The 24,184-nt window shown below is 36.7% G+C and overlaps 1 protein-coding gene across 5 annotated transcripts in view; it reads right to left on the bottom strand.

The window, feature by feature from the left end:
* The window catches only part of WRN (WRN RecQ like helicase), a 142,085-nt gene that overhangs the window by 84,033 nt on the left and 33,868 nt on the right, over positions 1-24,184 (bottom strand). For all 5 annotated transcript variants that reach the window (XM_066380290.1, XM_066380291.1, XM_066380292.1 and 2 more), the window contains exons 9-17: positions 18,487-18,895; positions 14,967-15,047; positions 12,780-12,906; positions 10,933-11,008; positions 9,598-9,665; positions 8,565-8,673; positions 7,527-7,595; positions 4,693-4,775; positions 617-723 (exon numbers count right to left, since the gene is read on the bottom strand). In XM_066380290.1, the coding sequence (XP_066236387.1) occupies positions 617-723; positions 4,693-4,775; positions 7,527-7,595; positions 8,565-8,673; positions 9,598-9,665; positions 10,933-11,008; positions 12,780-12,906; positions 14,967-15,047; positions 18,487-18,895 (1,129 nt within the window). The remainder of the gene's footprint in view (positions 1-616; positions 724-4,692; positions 4,776-7,526; positions 7,596-8,564; positions 8,674-9,597; positions 9,666-10,932; positions 11,009-12,779; positions 12,907-14,966; positions 15,048-18,486; positions 18,896-24,184) is intronic.

Genomic DNA, 24,184 nt, shown 5'->3' with positions numbered 1-24,184 from the left:
ATGCCTGGCCTGTGGTGGCGCAGTGGATAGAGCGTCAACCTGGAATGCTGAGGTCATGAGTTCAAAACCCCAACTTTGCCTGGTCAAGGCACATACAACAAGCAATCAACCGATGAACAACTAAAGTGAAGCAACTATGATTTGCTCCTTCTCACTTCCTGTCCTTCTCTTTCCTCTCTGTAAAATCAATAAATCATATCTTTAAAAACAACCCCAAAACTCCTCCCAACAAAGAATATTCTAGGGGGAACCCACAGACAACAGACAAAATATAATACATAAGTTAAACAGTGGCTACTGCTATTAAAAATTAGCAAAGGAATATGAAAAATACTGAATGCTGGAGGAAGGATACTTGGAAATTTTTCGTCTGGTGGCCTAGGAGACCTAAATGGAAAAGCAATGTTTCCACAAAGGCCTGAGAGAAGGGATCGCATCATGTGAATTACCTGGGTGAGTACTCAGGGACAGGGAAGAGCAGGAAGAACGCCCTGACACAGGAGCACGCCTGGCATGTTCAAGGAACAGCAAGGAGAACAGAGTGGCTGGAAGCTAGCAAACAAGGAGACAAACACCAGAGGATGACGTCAGTGACACTGCACTTGGCAAAGCTTACCGAGGGGAATGCTGCTTTCAGGGAGCCCAGGGCCCGGAATGAATCTCTAAAGTCATGTCCCCACTCAGAAACACAGTGAGCCTCGTCCACAGCAATCAGCGTAATGCCTGTGAAACAGAAAAATCAATAAATGGAAAAGACAAGTTAAAGCTCAAAAAGAAGGAATAACTTCATTTAAATCAATATCACCTTCTTCACTTAGAATATATAAACATTACAGAAAGAATAAATAATCAAATCAAACTACTGGGTTCATATGAAACTACAAGCATAAATAACATCAAGTAACACCAAAAATCATTACTGAGAAGAGGGAAAATAAACAGATTTAAAGTAGATGAAAAAAGAAGGAAACATTTATGTATTATTCAAACACATTTATTAGATTTCAGCTTTCACGATTACTCCTCAGAGAAATGAATTACTATTACCTGTCCTCAAGTCTATCAGTCACGGACCATCATAGTGATAATGCCTCCCAAAAAAGAGCTGTTCTATTTCTCTTTGGTAATACTTTTAATTTTATCTCATTGATTAGCTCCCGAGAGATAGAATCAGCAATTTCTAGTGAGATTAAGTACATGACTCCGCATGATTCATATCATATTACCGAGAGTGCCTCTGAGAGGCCGGTACTGAAACACAGGATGACACCCGCCCACATTTTCTCCTGTAAAATGGTGAGGGAAGAACTAAATCTCACCATGTACAAAGTAGGTAAGGAGGAATATAGTTTGTTCCTTCTTCCCCTAGCAAGTCGCACTCTGCTCCCACACCATACACCCACACTGAAACGGAATCAATAGTGTGTAGGAACACATTTCAGAAAAGGGCTTTATTGTATAGCCAACCATTAAAACGTCCTCAGATATTTCAGAACAATGGCAGAAGTGCTTTTACCCTCCATTACCAAGTTAATACTCAAGACAAAAATCATTTTTTTCCTTCAGTGGAGATGATCACTACTTGATACTTAGCTGAATATTAATAATGCCCTGCCACTAGTAGTGTGCTTAGTTACTCTGAAGGATTAAATTAGATCATTTTCACATGGAATGCTAAGACAGGGTCTGGCCTAAGAAAGATCTCAATAAAAATATTATTACTATTATTTATAATTTTTTAATGTTTATTTTATTGATTTCAGAGAGAAGAAAAGAGAGAGCAGGAGAAACAGGAACATCTGTTCCTGTATGTGCCCTGACCAGAGATCAAACCAGCAACCTCTGTGCTTCGGGACGATTCTCTAACTAACTGAGCTATCCAGCCATGGCTATTTATGATTATTAAATGCCCACTATGATCCAGACACTCTTCTAGGAATACAAAGATTAATTATATGCAACCCATGACCTCAAAGAGCTCATAATTCTCAAGGAGATAAGCAAATAAGCAACGACAATTCATTGAGGTTACCAACTATAATAGAGCTGGAGGAGAAAGAAGGCAAACAAGAAACCGACTAAATATGAACAAAGCGGGTTGACTGGCATAAAATTCTCTGATTATTGCTGAGTAGCTGGGAAAAGTCTGTGTTACCGCCATATTTATTTTGTCTTTAGAAACCAAATGACCCAGATTTCAAATTAAATAGGTTAAAACAAAGATGGTGGCTCCTCCTTTATTTTAAAACCTTCCTTAAAATTATAGGTTTGACTAAACTATCTTTTAATGGAGCTGATCTTTGTCCCTCACAATGAGTTTCGCCCACTCGCACTTGAAGCATGCAAGTCCAAGTGTCTGACAAGTTCCTTTGACATACCTGCCAATCAAGCCTTACTTCCAAAAGTTAAAACACAATTACAAGTGTGTTTAAGGAGTCTCCATATAAACGGTGTGTGCTGCTTCTGTTATAAATTCATATTACTTAAATAATGGAACCTTCATCATAAAAATCTAAAAATCTGATTAGCTAAATGTCAGACTACTGTATCAATACAACTTTGAGTATGTTCACTTTGTGAGCATTTTACAATTTCTTGCAAACACCAAAAAAAAAATTTTCAAAAAGAATGTATCCCTTTTTGGGCCCTGGCCAGTTGGCTCAGTGGTAGAGCGTCAGCCTGGCATGCAGAAGTCCCAGGTTCAATTCCCAGCCAGGGCACATAGGAGAAGCGCCCATCTGCTTCTCCACCCCTCCCCCTCTCCTTTCTCTCTGTCTCTCTCTTCCCCTCCCGCAGCCGAGGCTCCATTGGAGCAAAGATGGCCTGGGCGCTGGGGATGGCTCCTTGGCCACTGCCCCAGGCGCTAGAGTGGCTCTGGTCACAACAGAGCAATGCCCCGGAGGGGCAGAGCATCGCCCCCTGGTGGGCGTGCCGGGTGGATCCGGGTCGGGCGCATGCGGGAGTCTGTCTGACTGTCTCTCCCCATTTCCAGCTTCAGAAAAATACAAAAAAAAAGTATCCCTTTTTGTTCAATATGAGAGTCGATCAAAAAAGAGCACTTTCATCGATCATATGCAGAGTATTCCGCCGTAATGCTTGCAGAGTTCATAACTGAATCCATTACAAAAAATAAAAAGAGAATTAGAACAACCTACCAAAGGATCTAAGTACAGACCTAAGCTAATTGTTAACTCCATCACAGAAACACAAAGAAAATACTAACACAAAACAAAACATATCCTAACCACTATGTACACCAGAGGTCCCCAAACTTTTTACACAGGGGGCCAGTTCACTGTCCCTCAGACCGTTGGAGGGCCGCCACATACAGTGCTCCTCTCACTGACCACCAATGAAAGAGGTGCCCCTTCCGGGAGTGCGGGGGGTGGGGGAGGGGGATAAATGGCCTCAGGGGGCCACATGCGGCCCGCGGGCCGTAGTTTGGGGACGCCTGATGTACACAGACCCTGGCTTTTACAATTAAGCCAGGAGATTTGTGTCTCTAAGGTAATTAGGCTTAATCTAAAGTAAAATATTCATAAGAACTTCATAGGAGTTCACAGACTAATGGGAGACACACCAAATTTGTTTCCCATGAAAGGTAAACATATAATATTTCATGAAGGGAGTTTAACTGGTGATGAATGTGCCTTTGACAATATAGTGAATCAAATGTTACTGTCTGCCCTGATTCTTTTGTTGGTATTCAACACATACTAAAAAAACACAAATTTGTTTTCATTATAGCATTAGAAAAATTGTTAAATGCCTTCCTAGATTTATATCCAAGTAATCATTAAATGAGATATTGCAATATTGAAACTTTGCCTATGTGGAATTATTATAATTATACAAGATTATTTAATATTAGAAAACTAAAACTGGTTGGTTCAACTGAAAGTTTGAAATATGTGCATTTGCAGTAGAAGCCTTGATAGCAACACTTGAGAGCTGAGTTTAACTATCAAAAAGGAAAAAACAAAAATTTTTTAAGTCCAAAAAAATAATGGAATCAGCTTTTGACTAATTCTATATTTAAATTTTCTAGGAAAAAAGCTCTAACTTATCCAATTTGTAAAATTAATCATACTCACCGCAGCAAATAATCAAAGGTTATGTGGTTTCCAACCCTGACTACACATCAAAATGACCTGTGAAAACCTGCCGAGCCCAGGGCCTACTCAGCATTGAATCATTTTCAAGATGGAAGGATCCTTACATGTTTCTAAAGTTGGAAAGGTGATTCTCTTGAACAACAGGGCAGAAAACCTCTACATTGAATTAATTTAGATCCCAAATACATTTAAAAAAAAGAAAATTATAATTTCATGAAATCTAAGGCTCATCATTCATTCAATAATACACTGAAATGCCTACTATGAGCCAGGCACTGCATGAGGGAAATATAAATAAGAATGGTATTTTTTTCTCAAAAAAGTTTATAGTGTTGCAGAAGAAAACATACATAAACAGGTGATTATAATACAGGAGCCTAATTTCTATGGCAGAAGGAATAACAGGTCCTACGGAAAAAGACAGAAGAGACACCAAGTTGGAGAGTCCCCAGATTTCCTGGAAAAGTTAATGTTTGAAATAAACTTTAACAGAAGTGAAATCTAGTATCCATCTATAAGTTTAACTTTTAAGGGTAACTCAATTCAATAGTTGTAAGGATCCTATTGTTTCACTTACCAATATGAGCCTCAAGTTGCTGGAGTAAGTACAAGTTACCTGAACAGAATTCTGGAGTTAAGTACACAATCCGATATTTTCCTCTATAAAAACAAAACAAATAAAGAAAAGAAATAGGACAGGTAATATACTACAATAAAGAAAACAATGATCTAATGAATTACAACTTAAAACAGTAATACCTGACAAATTTTTACATAATACATTATGCTAGTTAGTTACTAAAAACTGAATGAATACTGTGTGTACATCTTTGATTTCACCTCTACACAAAAACTGACAATGCCTGTCAGGGAGTACTCAGCATGAAGCTGACAGCAGAATCTTGGCTCTGATTTCTAGTAGTCTAGCCTCAAAATTAGAGTGCTTGAGTTAAATGATCAAATCTGTAGTAAACCTTTTATGTGTCCGCAATCCACCCACATACCACCCTCCTTCTTAAAGAACTACAACCCATTATCACAGTCCTGGCCCCTCCCCATGATTAAACCCCCAGCACCCACGTCTCTCCCCTGTATTCTGCTCTCTCGCCTGTATCTTCTCGGGCCAGGATCAGACACTATCAAAATCAAGTCAATTAGTCTCTGTCCTAGCACACGGGGGTCTGATCAGGAAACAACCAGTCAGTCTCTACAAGTGGCAAGACGTGTAACATGTAAAACAAGGAGTCTATTTAAATGTGACTAAAAGAGCTGAGAATGCTTATCTCCTCAGAGGAAAGAATGAGTTAGACACATGGAAGCTATAGATAAAAAAGCAACTACTCTCAAAAAGTCTGGCACTTTCTTAAAAAGTTCACATAGAATTACAATACAGTCCAGCAGTGAAAACCTATGTTCATTTAAAAACTTGTACGTAAATGTCCAAAGTACTATTATTCCTAACAGCCAAAAAAGTAGAAACAACCATGATGAATGGACAAATAAAATAGGGTAAGTCCATTAAATGGATTATTTACCCATAAAAAGAAATGAGGCACTGAGAACAATACACTAACTGAAACAAGTCAGGCACAAAAAGAAGTCACATACTGTATTAGTCCAATTATCGCAAATGTCCAGAACAGGCAAATCATAGAAACAGAAACTAGATTAGTTGTTGAAATGGGTGGGGACAGTAGGGAGTGACAGCTTAACTGGTATGGAGGTTTGGGGCAGGGTTGATGAAAATGTTCTGAAATTAGATAGTAGTAATGGTTGCGCAACATTCTTAATGTACTAAAAGCCACTGAACTGTACCCTTTAAAAAACAGTTAAAGTGATGAATATTAAATTATGTAAATTTACCTCAATTAGAAAACAAAAGTTAAGCATTTATCTACCACAGGATCCACTCATTCCACTCTTCAGTTTATACCAATGAAAGCAAAGCACTTGTCTGTACAAAGACTTGTATACAATTGTTCATAGCAGCCTTACTGGTAACAGCCCAAAACTGGAAACAATCGAAATGTCTATCAACAGGTGAATAGATAAATAATTGTGACACATCCACATTCAGCAATGAAAAAGGAATGAACTATTGACACATGTAACACATGATGAATCTCAAAACAATTAAGCTTTGTGATTAAAACCAGACAAAAATGTATATTATATGACTGACTCTATTTATGTCTAACTTTAGAAAACATGAACTAACCTGCAGTGACAGAAAGCAGATCAGTAGTTACCTGGTGAATGGAATGAAGAAGGTAGGAAAAGGTGGGAGAAATAGACTAAAAAAGGTATGAATAAACTTTGGCGATGATGGATATGTTGCATATCTGGATTGTAGTGATGTTTAATGGGTGTTCATATGCCAAAACTTACCAAATTGCACATTTTAAGTATGCAAAATTTATTGTATATCAATTATACTTCAATAAAGGAGATTAAAAAATGTTTAAAATAAAAAGAAAACATATATTCAAAAAAATATTTAAAGGACTAGTCATAGCAGCTTTCTTAGTAAGAGCCCAAAACTAGAAATAGCTTAGGCATCTATCAATAAGGGAATGAAAAAACAAACTGTGGAATGTTCATACAATAAAATACCACTGTGGTATTTAAAAAAAGACAACTGCTGATACATGCAATAGCCTGGAGAACTCTCAAGACATTATGCTGAAGGCAAGAAGTCTCACACAAGCGAGTTCATAATGTATGATTCTATTTACATGAAGCTCTAGACCAAGCAAAACAAAAGCACGGTAGAAAAAAATAGAACAGTGGTTTGCTTTAGGATAAAGAATAAAAGGATTAACTGGGAAAGAATATAAAGGAACTCTGAGAGACAGTAATACTGTACATCTTCATAGGGGTTTGAGTTACACACTTATACACATTTATGAATAGTCAGTCGATACACGTATGTCTGAAGTTTGTGTACTAATTATACATATACCAATATATATACATATTTTTGTGTGTGTCTGACAATTTTATTCTTGGAAGGAATTATGTCATGATGAGAGTAGCAAGGCAAAAGATCTGGAATCTAGTCCCTGCTCAGCTATTCATTCATTGGGTGATTGGGTAATTTTACTTTAAGCCTCATTTTCCTCATCTGTACAACAGAGTAAAACTAGACACTTGCCAAGGTCTCTTCTAAAACCAAAATTGTATAATCCTATAATTACAGTACTAATATTACAGTCAAGAAATAAAAATAATAGATTTCTTTCAGTTTGGAGGATTTTTTAAATAAAAGTTCTGTAAATACACTGTAAAAGGAAATAACTTTTAAATTATGAGCATTTCATTCATGCCTTAAATAAAAAAATTTTGTGTAAAAATTCTCTCACACATCATAGAATCCTCACCGCATGACCAGAAATCACATAAATTACTCACAATTTAATATCCTCCAGAACATTTTTTGGCTGTGCTGATCCCAGAAAACAAGCTGAAATGTTCGACATTCTGTAAGAAAAAAAAAAGACACACATTCAGGAGACAGGGGCACACTGCAAATATCAACCTCGTTCTTAAGTGAGAAGGACTAAAGCAATGCAATTCTTTAAAAAATGCGTTTCTCTTCTTTGCAATCCTCACTCTTTTTCTAACTCATTAATTTCATAAACAAATTATTTCAAGGGCCATATTAGAAGGCAGGTTGCTAAGGTGGGGCTTTTTATTTGTTTGTTGTATTTTTCTGAAGCTGGAAATGGGGAGAGACAGTCAGACAGACTCCCGCATGCGCCTGACCGGGATCCACCCGGCACGCCCACCAGGGGGCGATGCTCTGCCCCTCCGGGGCGTCGCTCTGACGCAACCAGAGCCACTCTAGCGCCTGGGGCAGAGGCCAAGGAGCCATCCCCAGCGCCCGGCCCATCTTTGCTCCAATGGAGCCTTGGCTGTAGGAGGGGAAGAGAGAGACAGAGAGGAAGGAAGGAGGGGGGTGGAGAAGCAAATGGGCTCTTCTCCTATGTGCCCTGGCCAGGAATCGAACCCGGGTCCCCCCGCACACCAGGCCGACGCTCTACCGCTGAGCCAACAGGCCAGGGCCGGTTTTTTTAAACAAGATTCCAAACTCGAGTTAAAAATGCTTAAAATTTTTTTGTAACTAAAATATAGGCTTCCAGGTATACACTTGATACTGAGCTAATGAGCAAAAGTAATGAGAGAGAGAGAACTCTGAGATATAAAATTTTAACCAGATAAATTTGGCTTTAAAAAAAATGTAATTGGGGCCACCTGGTAACCCTAAATTACAGAGAACTTGAGAAAGAAGGTAAGATTTTCCACTAATGTGTCATTTATTACTTATAAATACAAGACTTACAGAAATGTGTTACTGGGAGGTAAAATTTAAAAGATATGACAGGTCAGACGTTTCCTTCACAGAAGAAAAGAAAAGGCTGATACCATTACAGTGAAAACAATACTTACTTGAGCTGGAGTACTTGGTCTTCCATTAACGAAATAAGAGGAGAGATGACAAGGCCAAGCCCGCCTACGTAAACAGGTGGATACTGAAAGCACAAACTTTTTCCATAGCCTTGAAAGAAAAATAATATACTCATTGAAATAAAAATTAAGCCTTGATACTTTGATTTCTTCTTACGATGCCCTTGAATGAGATAAACGATCACTTACTAATATGCTATCTTCATAAGAGCTAGTCCATGCATAAATTTAAGCATCTACTCTTAGTTCACTCTCTTCTATATTTTATACCATTTGTATTTGTACAATTCTCCTCATTATCCCCAGGGGCATGCCTGAAACCAGGGATAATACCAAATCAAATACATACGATCTTTTTTCCTATTCATACACACCTATGATAAAATTTAACTTATAAGTTAGACACGGCAAAAGAGTAACAATAACTAATAATAAGGTAGAACAATTATAACAATATACTGTAATAAAAGTTATGTGAACATTGTCTCGCAAAATATTTTACTGGACTGTACTCTCCTTTTCACTTGAAGACCGCCCTTGACAGCTTCCCTCTGGCATATCCGAGTTGCCAGCATCGCTGCTCTTGTGCTGTGGGGCCATTATTAAGTAATATAAAGATGACTGAACACAAGCACAGCAATACTGTGACAACAGATCTGATAACAGAGATGGCTACCAAGTGACTAATGGGTGGGGAGGTGTCTACAGCATGAATACACTGGACAAGGGAGGAGGCACGTCCTGGGACGGACAGAGGGAGACCGTGAGAGACTTCATCCCGCTCTTCAGAGTGGGGAGCATCTTAAAACTTATGAATTGTTTATTTCTAGAATTTTCCTGTAATATTTTCAGAACATGGTTGACTATAGGTAACTGAAACAAACAAAAAAGAAAGACACCGTAGGTAAGGAGGGACTACTGTATTTGTATTTTGTGAGGTGAACGATAGAGTAAGCATTTAAAAACCTTTATTTATTTTTGAAAGAATTACGCTATTTGCTTAAGTATAACTTACCAGTTGCTGTGACAACAACATTATCTCTTCTTTCTTCCAATACAGAGTGAATCACTTTCCACTGAACCCTGAAGAGTGAAGACACAAAAGGCTGTTTTGAAAAAAAAAAGGGCTGTTTTGTTTTACTAACGAGAAACCCAAGAGACAAGTTGAACCCCATTTAATTTGTCCACTTCCTCTAACAGAATTTCCATTACACTTTTTAACTTCAATATAAAAATGTATGAACCCCAATTTTTAAACTGAGGTTACACGGATGCATGCACGTGCACTTCAGATGTGCAAACGTATTAATACATGCACGTAAGTTTTGACCATTTCCTTACATGTAAATTTTACATCAAAAATAAATAAATCAATATTTAACTGTAGTTAATGATTTATATGCTGAAGTACTTAGGAGGAAGTATAATGATGTCCAAAATTTACCTTGACATGCATTTTAAAAAATGGATGGATTAAGGAATGGGTCGAGATGATCGATGAATATGTGATCAGCAAGTATAGTAAAATGTTGAATACATAGGTATTCACCGTAGGAAAAAAACCTCAACTTTACTGTATATCTTCGAACATTTTTTTAAATGAAATATTGAGGGAAAAATCTATGGAGAGGTAATCTTCCTGCGCACTGACAACAACCTATTCCTACTAATCTGATTCCACTGGTTATACAGGGCGCCTAATTTGTGAAAAATGACTGACCAGTACATTTATGTACACTTTTCTGTATGTAGGCCATAGTTAACTTTTTTTAATTTTAAGATCAAAAGGAAAAAAGAAACAAATGCTTCTGTGGATTAAATTTTAAATTCCCAGAAGAGAAAAAATCCAATCTGGATATTTACATTCTTACTAGTTTTATTCAAATTTACTTGTTCCTCACCTCATATTAATACTTGTAAATGTGCCCTCTTAGATGTAAATATATTTGAATATATTAGAAATGTTAAGATTATCATTGTTCTTCAAACTGTTGTCTTATGACTTCTGTTACATCAGCATGCTTCAGACAATAAGATGCACAAAATAGACACACAGATACTTGTTTAACGAAAAACCAGTCGGCATCAAATTAAGATTCATTTATTAATGTAACTCAAATAGTTTCTACCCAGAACCACTTTTCTTTTCTTATAAAAATAATTTACAAACATGAATTTTATACAAATATTACTTCAAACTAACTTTGTAATTACTTACAGGAAATACAGTGTGGCATGAGTAAACCATACTGAAGTTGTACTGTTACTATTAAATGGATGGCCTATTTACCTTTTTTCCTTGTGAAAAAAATAATAACTATGTAATTTAATTAATTGAGATTATACTCACGGCTTAAAACTGGAATGACCGAAGTAGGTCTTGAGGCAAATAACTTGCTTTGCATTTGGTCCTGGTATTAAATGGTCTTAAAATGAAACAAAATGGATACTTATGTTAAAACAGAAGCACAGTGAGTGGGAATAAATGTTTTATCACTGGCTTCCTTTAAAGAGTACAGTGATAGGTACCAACAGGTTACTGTTTTCTGCCTTTAAATTCAATCAATTTGGTTCTCTGGGTACCAATCATGAATTCAGGCAAACACCTTGATAATTACCTAATTCTAAGGTATCAGAACTTGGCTGTGGTTCACAATTTGTTGGTACTATAAAAAGAACTAATGTTTTGGAATTTGCTATATTTCTAAAACTTAACATTAGACCCCTACCCATGGCAAGCAATACATCAATCCAAACTTTATAATACAATATAACTAACTTTCAATTAATAGTAAATAGAAATTACATTACAGTTACAAACGAAATCCACAGATAAAATATAATCCTCATCTTAGTTACCACTCCACCATATCTTTGACCAAGATTCTAACTGCATATAGCACAAGGCAGATATATTAACTTTACCGAACTGATTTCCATTTTCTACTCTGGTTGAAGGGTTCGCGAGTGCCCAAGAAGAGCAATGCAAAGAGTCAAGATAATTCATCTCTAAACAAATGAAAATTCATTATTATACTTCTCAGCTTTAACAATTCTAAAGAGAAAACTAAGTTGATTTGGAGATGTCATATGTGTATTTCATGTAAAAAAAACAGGGGGGGAAACATTTTTTAACATCTTCATATGTATCCCACCTACAAAATAAACTTTAAATTTCCACATTGTAACAATGATAAAATTTAGCTCTAGAAAGAGTTCTACTTTGTGAGAAGACCCCACAATTTGCCATAATGAATGTTATTACTTACACTTATGAGGTTCACGAAAGAAAAAATGTAACAAAAATTTTTAAAAAACACAAGCCTGACCAGGCGGTGGCACAGTGGGTAGAGCATTGGACTGGGATGTGGAGGACCCAGGTTCGAGACCCCGAGGTCACCAGCTTGAGCACAGGCTCATCTGGTTTGAGCAAAGCTCACCAGCTTGAGCCCAAGGTTGCTGGCTCGAGCAAGGGGTCACTCAGTCTGCTGTAGCCCCCCGGTAAAGGCACATATGAGAAATCAATCAATGAACAACTAAGGAACCGCAATGAAGAATTGATGTTTCTCATCTCTCTCCCTTCCTGTCTGCCTGTCCCTATCTGTCTCTCTCTCTCTGACTCTCTCTGTGTCTGCCACAAAAAAAAAAACAAAAAAAAAAACACACACACATAAAAAAGAAGAAAAAGAAAAATATAAATAAATAATTTTTTTTTAAAAAGGGAAAAATTATAGGAGGTCCACTTAGTGGATTCCTCAATATAGTTAGCATACACAGTATGAAAATCAAGCTAGTTTGCTATTTGACATTGTGCCACTTGTTTTAAGTAATTAGCTCCTGCAAAATAGACACTATGTTCCATGCCATTTATAATGTTTAATACTAGTAATGAATTAATGATTTTTTACTAATGATTTTTTATCATTTTCACAAACAAAATATAAAATTCAGAATGAAAAGTTTGACATCACCACAGTCACCAAATGACACAACATTTCTATAACTTTACTTTTATAAATACTAAGATTGTACTTTACGGAGACCAAAGCACTAAGGGATTTAATGACAAGTTTATAGGACCTAATTAACTATATGACATAAGTCCTTGACCTCCAAAACATATAAAAACTGGTCCCTAAGTTAAAGTCAGTGATAGGTACCAGAGGTGAGTCATTTCAAACATATTACAGGGTTTACCTTCTTCCTCTTCAATACCTTCATCCTCATCGTCATCTTCTTTAGAAGGAACATCCAGATTTCTCTCCACTTCTGCACATTTTGAATGAATTGAGTCTACTGTGCCACTATTTAGGTTTTCTAAAGACTGAAAGTTTAAAAATAATTTTAAAAGCAAAACCATTGACAGTGCCATATCTTTCTCACCAAACACAAAAGGAGTATTATTCATAGAGCCTACAATTTTGTTCAAAGCTGGCAGATGTGCAAGCAATACTACAAAAGAACATGTGTGCTCCAGTTTAATTACGTGCTCAAGAATGGTTTCAGAGACACATGGCGAAGAAGGAACACTTTCGGCATAAACAGGGATCATTAATAGCATATAATAAACTGTCCCGAAGGACAGTTATCATAAATTTTGAAGTTAGACCATTTAAAACATTTTTTCCTTTATCATACTTCAATGTTTTCAATTCCCAAGCAGTAGATGCGAGTATTAATGTTATTTTTGTAATAAGTTTCTCTATATCACGTCAGTCACATTCTTTTTAAGTATGAGGTTTAAACTATAGGCAAACAATAAAAATGCCTTTGGAATTGTCAAAACAACAACAAATATTTGCTCACAAATATGAGGGGATATTTCAAAATAAATATGAAGCAATAAAATATCTCCTCATTTTTGTGAGCAGTCGTAGATTCAAATAATTTTAGGAAATATTACAATTGCGAAATAAGAGTTTTTGTCTTATTTTATTGTTTTCACACTAGTTAACAAAATTATACAGGTTTCTGGTGCACAATTCTATATTACTGCTTCTGTATAACATACTATCTGACAATATCTGATTTCCTCCACTAAATGAAGATTATCTATTTAAAGAATGTTAGAATATTTCAAAATTGTTTCATTCATAAAATTTTTACTGAGAAATGACAGAAGAATTACTAAACCACCCTTCTTATTTCCTCTTTTTATTAAGACTTCCATTTAATAAATTTGACTTTAAAGATTGATCTATAAGTATATTCGTTTCAGGCCTGGAAAAGGAAAATAAAAGTTCTGCTCCTGATTGTTTATTCAAGTTAACAAAAAACTTAGGAAAGCATTTTGAAAATAAAGTCCTCTCACGTGGCATCCAGATTGTCTTCCAAGAGGTTCAATATATAGTATCTTTACAGAAGTCTGCAAGTATCCTATAAATGCTCTACCTGAACAGCACTCCTTAGAGAAATGGTTAACCAATAACGGAATATGATAGCACTTATGTTCTATTATTACTATTAGCTAATACGTATTAAACACTTACAGGTTTTACTAAGCTCTTCAAAAGTAACACCTTAAGTAATAATTATAACTGTTACCCGAGTATCAAAAAGACTAAGTAACTTGCTCAATGTCACACAGCTAATCACTGAAGAAGGTGGGATTAGAACCCACATCTAAATTCAGAATCCACATTCCTAATCACTACCCACTACTCTGCCTCCAAAGTAAAGGGTCAGAGGCCTAATCTCATTTCATCAAAAAAAGAAAAAAAAAATCAACCTAAAAATGAGGAATAAAAAGTATGCCAAATTGTGAACTTCTGTACTTTCATTTTCACTTAATTTGGCTAAATTTAGACTTTTATTCTCATTGTCTATCCTTGGTTCACAAGACCTAACAAAGAAACGAGATTGGGTAAAGGGGTAGAAAATAAATAAATTATAAAATAATAATTTCATTTTGATAACGGGAAAACTGAACTATTTAAAACATTAGAAAACTATACATAACAAATGTAAAATATTCAAAGGAAATAAAAACAAAGAAAGAAAAAAGAATACTAAATGTATAAAAATAGAACTTCCTAATTTTGAAAAAAAAATAGAACTTCCAAATAAAAGGGAATACACACATTAATGGGAATAAAAGGAAACTTATTTCAATACTGGAGAGCTGAATCACAGGAAGAGATTAAAAGAAAGTGATCTAAAGGAAAACATATTAGTATGTTTTCTAGTTTGTAAAAATTACTATACTATTACTAAAAGATTACTCAGAGACCATATAAAGATCTAAAGAACTGTAAATTAGAAAACAAAATCTAAGGTTATATAATTGATAGCAATCTCATACCAATTTAGAATTAGGTGACATTTTGCTTAATTAAATGTCCTTTGGAAAGACCTAAAGGTAATCTACCAAAATTCTAAACATACCTTAAGCATCTCCATTTCTAAATCTTCATCACTTTCAATTATATAAGATGTATCTTCTTCATTGTCCTTGAAAGATAAATCCTTGAAAAAAAGAAAAAAAGGATTTCAAACATTAATTTCCAGTATAATTAACTCCATACACTCTTTCTACAAAATAAAGTTCTCTAATAGATAAATTTGTAGTACATATTTATATGTTTATATGATAGAAGGAAAGGAAAGAGGTAAGGAGGAAGAAAGAAGTAAACACAGAAGCACAGGAAGACACAAAGAACCAAACAAAAAGGAAATGAAAGAAATATAATTGGAAAGGTAAAAAAAGGTAGACAAACAGACTTGAAATAAAGCCCACACTCTAAATAAGAATATACAGTGACAAGTTCAACTGTCATTAAACAATATCAAACTGGGTTTCCCAAACTTTTTGAGTACAAGAACCTCTCTGCAAGACTGAAAAATTCTGTACAAAGCCAGGAACAATAGTTGTTCTTCTCTATACACTTATTTTAAAAAGATCCAAAAAGATACTATGATTATAAAAATACCTTTAAATAAATCGATATTTACAAATAGCACCTACATATATTTGAAAAATAGTGTCAGATAAGTTATTTATTTAGCTGTTGCTGATGTTTAGATATGAGGAACCTTTACAGACATTTGGCAATCCCCAGGAAACAGGTGTCCAGCAGCATGGGAACCTGCACAGAAGAAACCCAGAGAAGAAACACAGAAGACCGTCTGAAGAGGTCTCGTTTTTAAATTCTAAGTAGGACGAGAACATATAGCCTAAATTAACCTGGAAATATTAAGATTAAAAAAAAGATTTTAAAATAAGTTCTATATAAAGAGAAAAAGATTTTACTTCTTTTTTTAACTTTTTAAAACTTTTATTTCTTAATTTTAAAGACAGGAAGGAGAGAGAAACACAGGAGTAGGAACAGGATGTATCAACTCTTCGTTGCTTCTCATATGTGCCTTGAACAGCAAGCCTGGGGTCTTGAACCAGCGACCTCAGCGTTTCAGGCTGACATTTATCCACTGTGCCCCCACAGGTCAGGCAAAACTTTTACTTTTTAAATGGGGTTTTTCATGGATAATAAAAAATGCTAATAATTATTACACAATAAAACATGGCAATAATTAGGGGAAATGATATCACTCAGATCATGAAATCCTGATCATAATATAAAATTTCTAAAAATTTAAAAAGTAATACAGATGTAAGCAAAAGATATTTCCTAAAAAGGGAATCTGTTTTATAAACCCCTGGTATGAGAATAATTTGAAAACAATTTTAAAATAAAATGCATTTACACATTGACAGAAGTAATTACTAATATGGTAACCAAAATATAAAGAATTCTTCAAATACTGAAGAAAACTGAGGGGAAAATAAATCCATTAAATGATTTTTAAATCTACTTTTTAAAAGTTTAAAACAATTATTGTAAAAAAAATGTATAAAATACTACAAAATGTGGGCATCACTGGTAACTTTTTTAACTATTAAAAAAATAAAGGAGGCCCTGGCCGGTTAGCTCAGCAGTAGAGCGTCGGCCTAGCGTGCGGAGGACCCGGGTTCGATTCCCGGCCAGGGCACACAGGAGAAGCGCCCATTTGCTTCTCCACCTCTCCGCCACGCTTTCCTCTCTGTCTCTCTCTTCCCCTCCCGCAGCCAAGGCTCCATTGGAGCAAAGATGGCCCGGGCGCTGGGGATGGCTCTGTGGCCTCTGCCTCAGGTGCTAGAGTGGCTCTGGTCACAACATGGCGACGCCCAGGATGGGCAGAGCATCGCCCCCTGGTGGGCAGAGCGTCGCCCAGGGGCATGCTGGGTGGATCCCGGTCGGGCGCATGCGGAAGTCTGTCTGACTGTCTCTCCCTGTTTCCAGCTTCAGAAAAATAAATAAATAAATAAATAAATAAATAAATAAATAAATAAGATAAAACTATAAGGCTATAATAATGTCTCTTTTTATTATCTGTCTTTACAATAAAAGAAACACTGATTTCTCTAATGCAAATTCACTATTTCAAAAAAATTATGCTTAACTTAGCCAGGAGAAAAACAAAATCTCACAAATTAAACTAATCTAATCAGAAATCTAAACATGAAGTTGAGAGAGAATATATTTATAGAATGTTTAACAATATTAAGAAAAGAAATTAATTACTGACTATTGGGCAAATGAGTTTGTAAAATTTGTATTTTTTGAGTTTGCTCACTTTTATTCTTACAAAATGCAGCTGGGCAGCATCAAGTATATGTGGTCTGTGAAGTTGCAAATTACCTTCCTGCTTAGGAAGGGCCATTGTTTTGCTAATGATTGCTGGAGGAGAGGTTTTGGTGCCAGAAAGTTTAGAAAAGAGAGAAAAAAAGGAGAAAGAAGCCATGTTTGCAGAGTGAGACAAGAGGGAATGCAGAGTGCAGAAGAAGAAGCCAGTTTTGCAGAGAGAAGGTGTGCAGATGAGGAACCAGAGCTGAGGGGCTTTGTGAGCTCCGCTGAGACTGGTGAGGCCTTTGATTCTAGAAGGAACCGGAGAAGATTCTTCTGGTTGTGGAACCGGAGAATGTGCGGGGCTTTGTGAGCTCTGAGCGAAAGGGTAGTGTTTTCCTTGTGTGTTTGCTCATCGGCTGGTGTGAGACTTGAATAAAGGAATGGCCCATCATTTTTTGGCTCCACTGTTTCTTTTCTATCAGTCCAAATTCAATAATAACCTGCACATGCATGGTCACAGAGCAAGAATAAATAACTTACATTATTTCCGTTTTATTTATATTTAAGTCTGAACAATGTTTTATTTTTTTTAAATGACTAGATTCCCTCTATTACATCCGTCTAAGACTCACTCTTGACGCTTGTCTCGGTCACGTGATACACTTATCCGTCCCACCCTAAAGGCTGGTCCGTGAAAATATTTTCTGACATTAAACTGGTCTGTGGCCCAAAAAAGGTTGGAGACCCCTGCTCTAGATGACAGTAAAGGTTAGTTAATGTCAAGCAAAAACATCAGTTTATTAGAAATCCTCCTCTCACAATAGCAAGTAAACAAAATCTGTATGAGGAAACAGACTAATCCCCAAACTCAAGTTTGGAAGAGTAAACACTAGTAGATATGTAGGAAATCCAAAAAAAGCAGAGATAGCTATTGGCTAAAAGGAAGGAGAAATGCTAAAACAGCAAATTATAATAAATGTGTATTGACACGACGAAATCTTTCCAGTATAAAACTAAACATAAGATGCTGCTTATTATACTAAGTCCGGTGTAGCAAAACATGGCTCACAAGCCAAGTCCAGGCCACCTTTGGATTTTGTAAATGAGTTGTACTGAAACACAAAGCAGCTCATCTGCCTACATTTGTCTGTAGCTGCTTTCACATTAAACTGGCAGAACTGAGGAGTTACAACAGAGACAGTGTGATCTGCAAAGCCTAAAATATTTATTATGTGCCCCTTTACATGAAAAATTAGCCAACCCTACAGGCCAATAAAAACTGTTTTCTCTTTACTCAGTACCTCAGAAGATTTGCGAGTCACATCACCAAGATACTTCTCCTGAGCCTGCTGTTCCAAAGCCTGGAGTTCCCATTCGGTGATACCTAACGACATCAGATAACTTCTTTCCGTGTTCTCTTTCGGCCGATTGTCTTCGGGTCCACCTTCTTGTTTCACTTCGTTTCCAAGCACATGTTCTCCACAGTGCGTCGCTGAATTCTCAAGTGCTGTGCCCCCCAGCTCGGCTTCCCCTTGAGTACAAGCTCTCTCTTCCCTGGTTTGCTCCTGTTGGACTCCCAAAGCAGCTGGACCTTCCAGCGGCGGTGAGTGCCAGTTAATGCTGGGCCTCACTTCAGTCTCAGCGGAACCAAACAGCACCTTCCTCAGGGAATGCAGACTTTCTGAAATATCCTTCAACAGTACAGAAACCCTGAAAAATATTTTAGAAAAGTTAATTCAGATTTAATGGCATTACCTATAAGGGACAAGTTTTAATGTTTTTGAATAGAAACTTTCTAAACTACCTTCACTTCCAGGACGCAGTGTTTTGTTTGTTTTTATTTTTCAATTACATATTGGATTAAAGTTGCTCTTTATTCCCTAATGGCTATTAATACAGCAATGCACCTCTGCATTCAACAGTTGACTTGTATGCTTATTAACTGCAGCAGTGTTTGGTCCCATACTAAATGTTTATCCTTTTTATACTAATTAATCTAACTAAATATAAATCGAATTAATGATACAGGACCACTAATTAAAAAAAAACAACCCTATTTCATTGAATTCCAAGTTGAACATGTAGACTTAGCAAATTTCCTTTTTTAAAAAGTACTGTTCGATAAACTATAGTTCAAAAAACTATAAAAGTCTGGAAGGAAAAAGAAAATCTTAGGACTCTACATTAAGATTGCTTCAAATGTCTTAAGTTTTCACTCCATTTTAAAAAACTGAAACTGGGCCTTGGCCAGTTGGCTCAGTGGTAGAGCGTCGGCCTGGCGTGCAGGAGTCCCGCGTTGAATTTCCGGCCAGGGCACACAGGAGAAGCACCCATCTGCTTCTCCACCCCTCCCCCTCTCCTTCCTCTCTGTCTCTCTCTTTCCCTCCCGCAGCCAAGGCTCCATTGGAGCAAAGTTGGCCCGGGCGCTGAGGATGGCTCCATGGCCTCTGCCTCAGGCACTAGAATGGGTCTGATTGCGGCAGAGCGACGCCCCAAGATGGGCAGAGCATCACCCCCTGGTGGGCATGCTGGGTAGATCCCGGTCAGGCGCATGCGGGAGTCTGTCTGACTGCCTCCCCGTTACCAGCTTCGGAAAAATACAACAACAACAAAAAAACACCTGAAACTGGAAATTGTATATGATACATATGGGTATCTTTAAACAAGAAACACTCTGCAGAACTCCAAACATCAGGCCTATATTTAATGAAAAAGCCATGATGTATATAAAAAAATAGAAACATATACACATTAATATATGAAGTTAAAAGGAAATATTTATAATCCCATGTTTTACCTCATTTTTTCAATTTACTGATCAAACTAGTCCCACCTGCAACACCTAAGAGTGTTTATGCTAGAATTTGAAAATGATATTTTGCATCATCAAAAATCTCAATACTAGACACAAATTCTGTAAAACAGAAAAAACTTCCCCTCAGTGGGCAACCAGAAGAAGAAAATATGAAGAAAATGTATAGAATAAATATGAACTGAATTTCTTATCACCTTAAATATAATTACTAATATAACATTTTAACTAAGTGACTTTAAATGGCTACATTATAACCAAACCTGTTTGACTGAACAAGAAAACAACTGCTAGCGTGGAACATGAGGCACACTATCTTATATATTGGTTACAGGGCTTATTATAGCAATTTAAGTTACTTCATAAAAGTAGCAATTAAAGGAAAAATAGGGAATGTGTTGAACAAAAACATGTTTTACTATTTAACTAATGCTTTTGTTTAGCTCTTCTAATTTTTCTGTAATATAATCAATATTTAAAATCTGACTTTTAATTTTATTAAATTTATTGGGGTGACACTGGTTAATTAGATTACATAAGTTTCAAGTACAATTCTATAATACATCCTCTATCTGCTGCATTGTGTGTTCACCACTCAAAGCCATGTCTCCTTTTGACATCATATATTTGAACCCTTTATCCTCCCCTCCCCCTTCCCCTTCTTCCCCTCTAGAAACTACCATACTGTTGTCTGTGTCTATAAGTTTTTGTTTTTTTGTTTTGTTTGTTCATCTGTTGCTTTGTTTTATATCCCACATATGAGTGAAACCATATGGGCATAGTGACAGTAATCAAAACAGCATGGTATTGGCAGAAAAACAAATACACAGACCAATGGAACAGAATTTGTAGTCCAGAAATAAACCCACATATATAATGGCAAATAATTTTCAACAAAGGAGTCAAAAATATACAAGAAAAAAAGAAACCTTCTTCAATAAATGGTGCTGGGGAAACTGGAAAACCACATGCAAAAGAATGAAACTAAACTGCTGTCACCATACACAAAAATGAACTCAAAATAGATAAAAGACCTAAATATGAGACCTGAAACAACAGAATACATAGAAAAAAACATAGGCACTAAACTCATGGACCTGATGTTAGAGAAGTTTTTTTGTTTTTGTTTTTGTTTTGTTTTTACAGAGACAGAGAGAGAGCCAGAGAGAGGGATAGGTAGGAACAGACAGACAGGAACAGAGAGAGATGAGAAGCATCAACCATCAGTTTTTTTGTTGCAACACCTTAGTTGTTCACTGATTGCTTTCTCATATGTGCCTTGACCATGGGGCTACAGCAGACCGAGTAACCCCTTGCTCAAGCCAGCGACCTTGGGTCCAAGCTGGTGAGCTTTGCTCAAACTAGATGAGCCCGCGCTCAAGCTGGAGACCTCGGGGTCTCGAACCTGGGTCCTCCGCATCCCAGTCCGATGATGCTCTATCCACTGCGCCACCACCTGGTCAGGCTGTTAGAGAAGATTTTATAAATTTGACCCCAAATACAAGGGGAGTAAACGTAAAAATAAATGAATGGGCCTATATAAAAAAAGCTTCTACACCAAAAAAAAAAATCAACAAAACAAATAGGCAACCTGACAAATGGGAGAAGATATTTGCAAACAATACCTCAGTAAAGGGACTAGTATAGAAGATATATAAAGAACTCACACAACCAACAATAAAAAAAACATAAACGGGCAGAGGACTTGAATAAACACTACTCCCAAGAAGACTTACAAATGGCCAACAGGTATGAAACGATGCTCAAGTTCACTAGCGACAGGGAAATGCAGATCAAAACTACAACAAGATACCACCTCACACATGTTGGAATGGCTGCAATCAATAAGACAAGAGATAACAAGTGCTGGAAAGGTTGTGGAAAAAAAAAACTGCTAGTGGGAATGTAAATTGGGACAGCCACTATGAAAAACTGTATGAAGGACCCTCAAAAAATGAATAAAGCTGCCATTATAGATAGCCACTTCTGGGTATCTACCTGAAAATTTTGAAAACATTTACTCATAAAGATATATGTACCCCTATATTCACTGTAGCATTATTAAGTGTCCAAGACATGGAAACAACCCAAATGTCCTTCCATAGATGATTAGATAAAAAAATCTGGTACATATACACAATGGAATATGACTCAGCCATAAGATAAGATGAAATACTATTTTTTGCAACAACATGGATACATATAGAGAATATCATACTAAGTAAAATAAGTCAGATTGACTTGACTTTGAAAGTTTTACATTAATAATTCAAATAAAGATTTGATCATTATGGGTATAAACTACCAAAAATCCAGAGCTTTTTCATTAGTTATTTCCACACTGAAAACACCACCATTATTAATAGGCACTCCAAGTTGGGCTCAAGCCTGAATTGATAAAGTCCACATCAAAAATCCTAAAGCAAAATTAAATTCTAATAAATTTTAAAACCTAAAAACTGACTAATTCTAACACTCTAAAACTCTTCAAATCTTATAAAGAACATTTAGGATTATATACAGCAGTGGTCCCCAACCCCCGGGCCGCAGACCAGTACCGGTCCGTGGGCCATTTGGTACCAGTCCACAGAGAAAGAATAAATAACTTACATTATTTCCGTTTTATTTAAATTTAAGTCTGAACGATGTTTTATTTTAAAAAAATGACCAGATTCCCTCTGTTATATCCTTCTAAGACTCACTCTTGATGCTTGTCTTGGTCACGTGATATGTTGCCGCTAAAATTAAACCCATAAACTAGCAAAATGAGTGAAAAACAAAATTCCATCGAAAGTTTTTTTGCAAAGTGGAAAAGGGCCAGTGGGAAGACAGAAGAACCTACGACCTCGAAGAAAAAGAAGGCTTCATTTAACAGACAATACCAGGAGTCCTACTTGAAGTATGGATTTATCGCAACTGGTGATTCTCGCGCCCCAAGGCTGCTCTGCATAATATGTGGCAACCGGCTAAGTAATGAGGCAATGAAGCCTTCAAAACTGCTTTGCCACTTGGAGACCAAGCACCTACTTTAAAAGACAAGCCTTGTGAGTATTTCGAAAGAAAAAAGCATGAACAAGAAGGATAGAAACAATTACTGGTAGCCAATACATCAATAAATGCGAGTGCACTGAGAGCATCATACTTGGTGGCTAATCGTATTGCTAAGGCTAAGAAGCCATTCACCATTGGTGAAGAATTGATCCTTCCAGCCACTAAAGACATTTGTCGTGAACTTCTAGGAAAGGCTGTGGTTAAAAAGATAGCACAGATGCCTCTTTCGGCTACCACCGTCACATGGCGCATTGAGGAAATAGCAGAGGATATTGAATCACAATTGTTGGAAAGGATTAATAAATCACCGTGGTACGCTCTCCAGGTTGATGAATCTACAGATATTGACAACAAGGCAATGCGACTTGTTTACGTGCGTTATCTTTATCAAGAGGATGTGCATGAGGATATGTTATGTGCACTATCATTGCCAACCAAAACCACAGCCGCAGAACTATTTAAATCGCTGGATGACTATATATCAGGAAAACTGAAATGGTCTTTTTGTGTCAGCATATAAACAGATGGAGCTGCTGCCATGACCGGAAGGATGTCTGGTTTAACTACTCGGATTAAGGAGGTTGCACCTGAATGCGAGTCTATAAATTGTGTCATTCATAGGGAAATGCTGGCTAGCCGAAATATACCACCGGAACTTAACAGAGTATTGAATGATGTCGTTAGTTATTAACCACATCAAAGCACACGCCCTTCACTCGTGCCTGTTCGAGCAGCTTTGTGAGGAAATGAACACGGAGCACAGACACCTTCTCTTATACACAGAAATAAGATGGTTATCCCGAGGGAGGTCCCTGGCCAGAGTGTTTGAATTACGAGAGCCGCTGCAGAGATTTCTCTCAGAAAAAAGTCACTGCTAGCAGCACATTTCAGTGACGAGGAATGGGTCGCAAAACTCAGTTACTTGTGCGACATATTTAACCTCCTCAATGAACTCAATTGGTCACTTCAGGGGAAAATGACAACTGTCTTCAAGTTGGCACTTAAAGTATTGATAGCTGCATTTAAAGCCAAACTGGATTTGTGGGGACGACGCGTGAACAGGGGTATATTTGACATGTTTCAAACATTCGCGGGAATTTTGGAAGAGACTGAGCCCAAGCCTTCATTGTCCCAGC

Source organism: Saccopteryx leptura, chromosome 4 (assembly GCF_036850995.1).
Source record: "Saccopteryx leptura isolate mSacLep1 chromosome 4, mSacLep1_pri_phased_curated, whole genome shotgun sequence".
Lineage (NCBI taxonomy): Eukaryota > Metazoa > Chordata > Mammalia > Chiroptera > Emballonuridae > Saccopteryx > Saccopteryx leptura.
The sequence above is the reverse complement of the archived record's forward strand: the minus strand, read 5'-3'. Positions and strand labels throughout refer to the sequence as shown.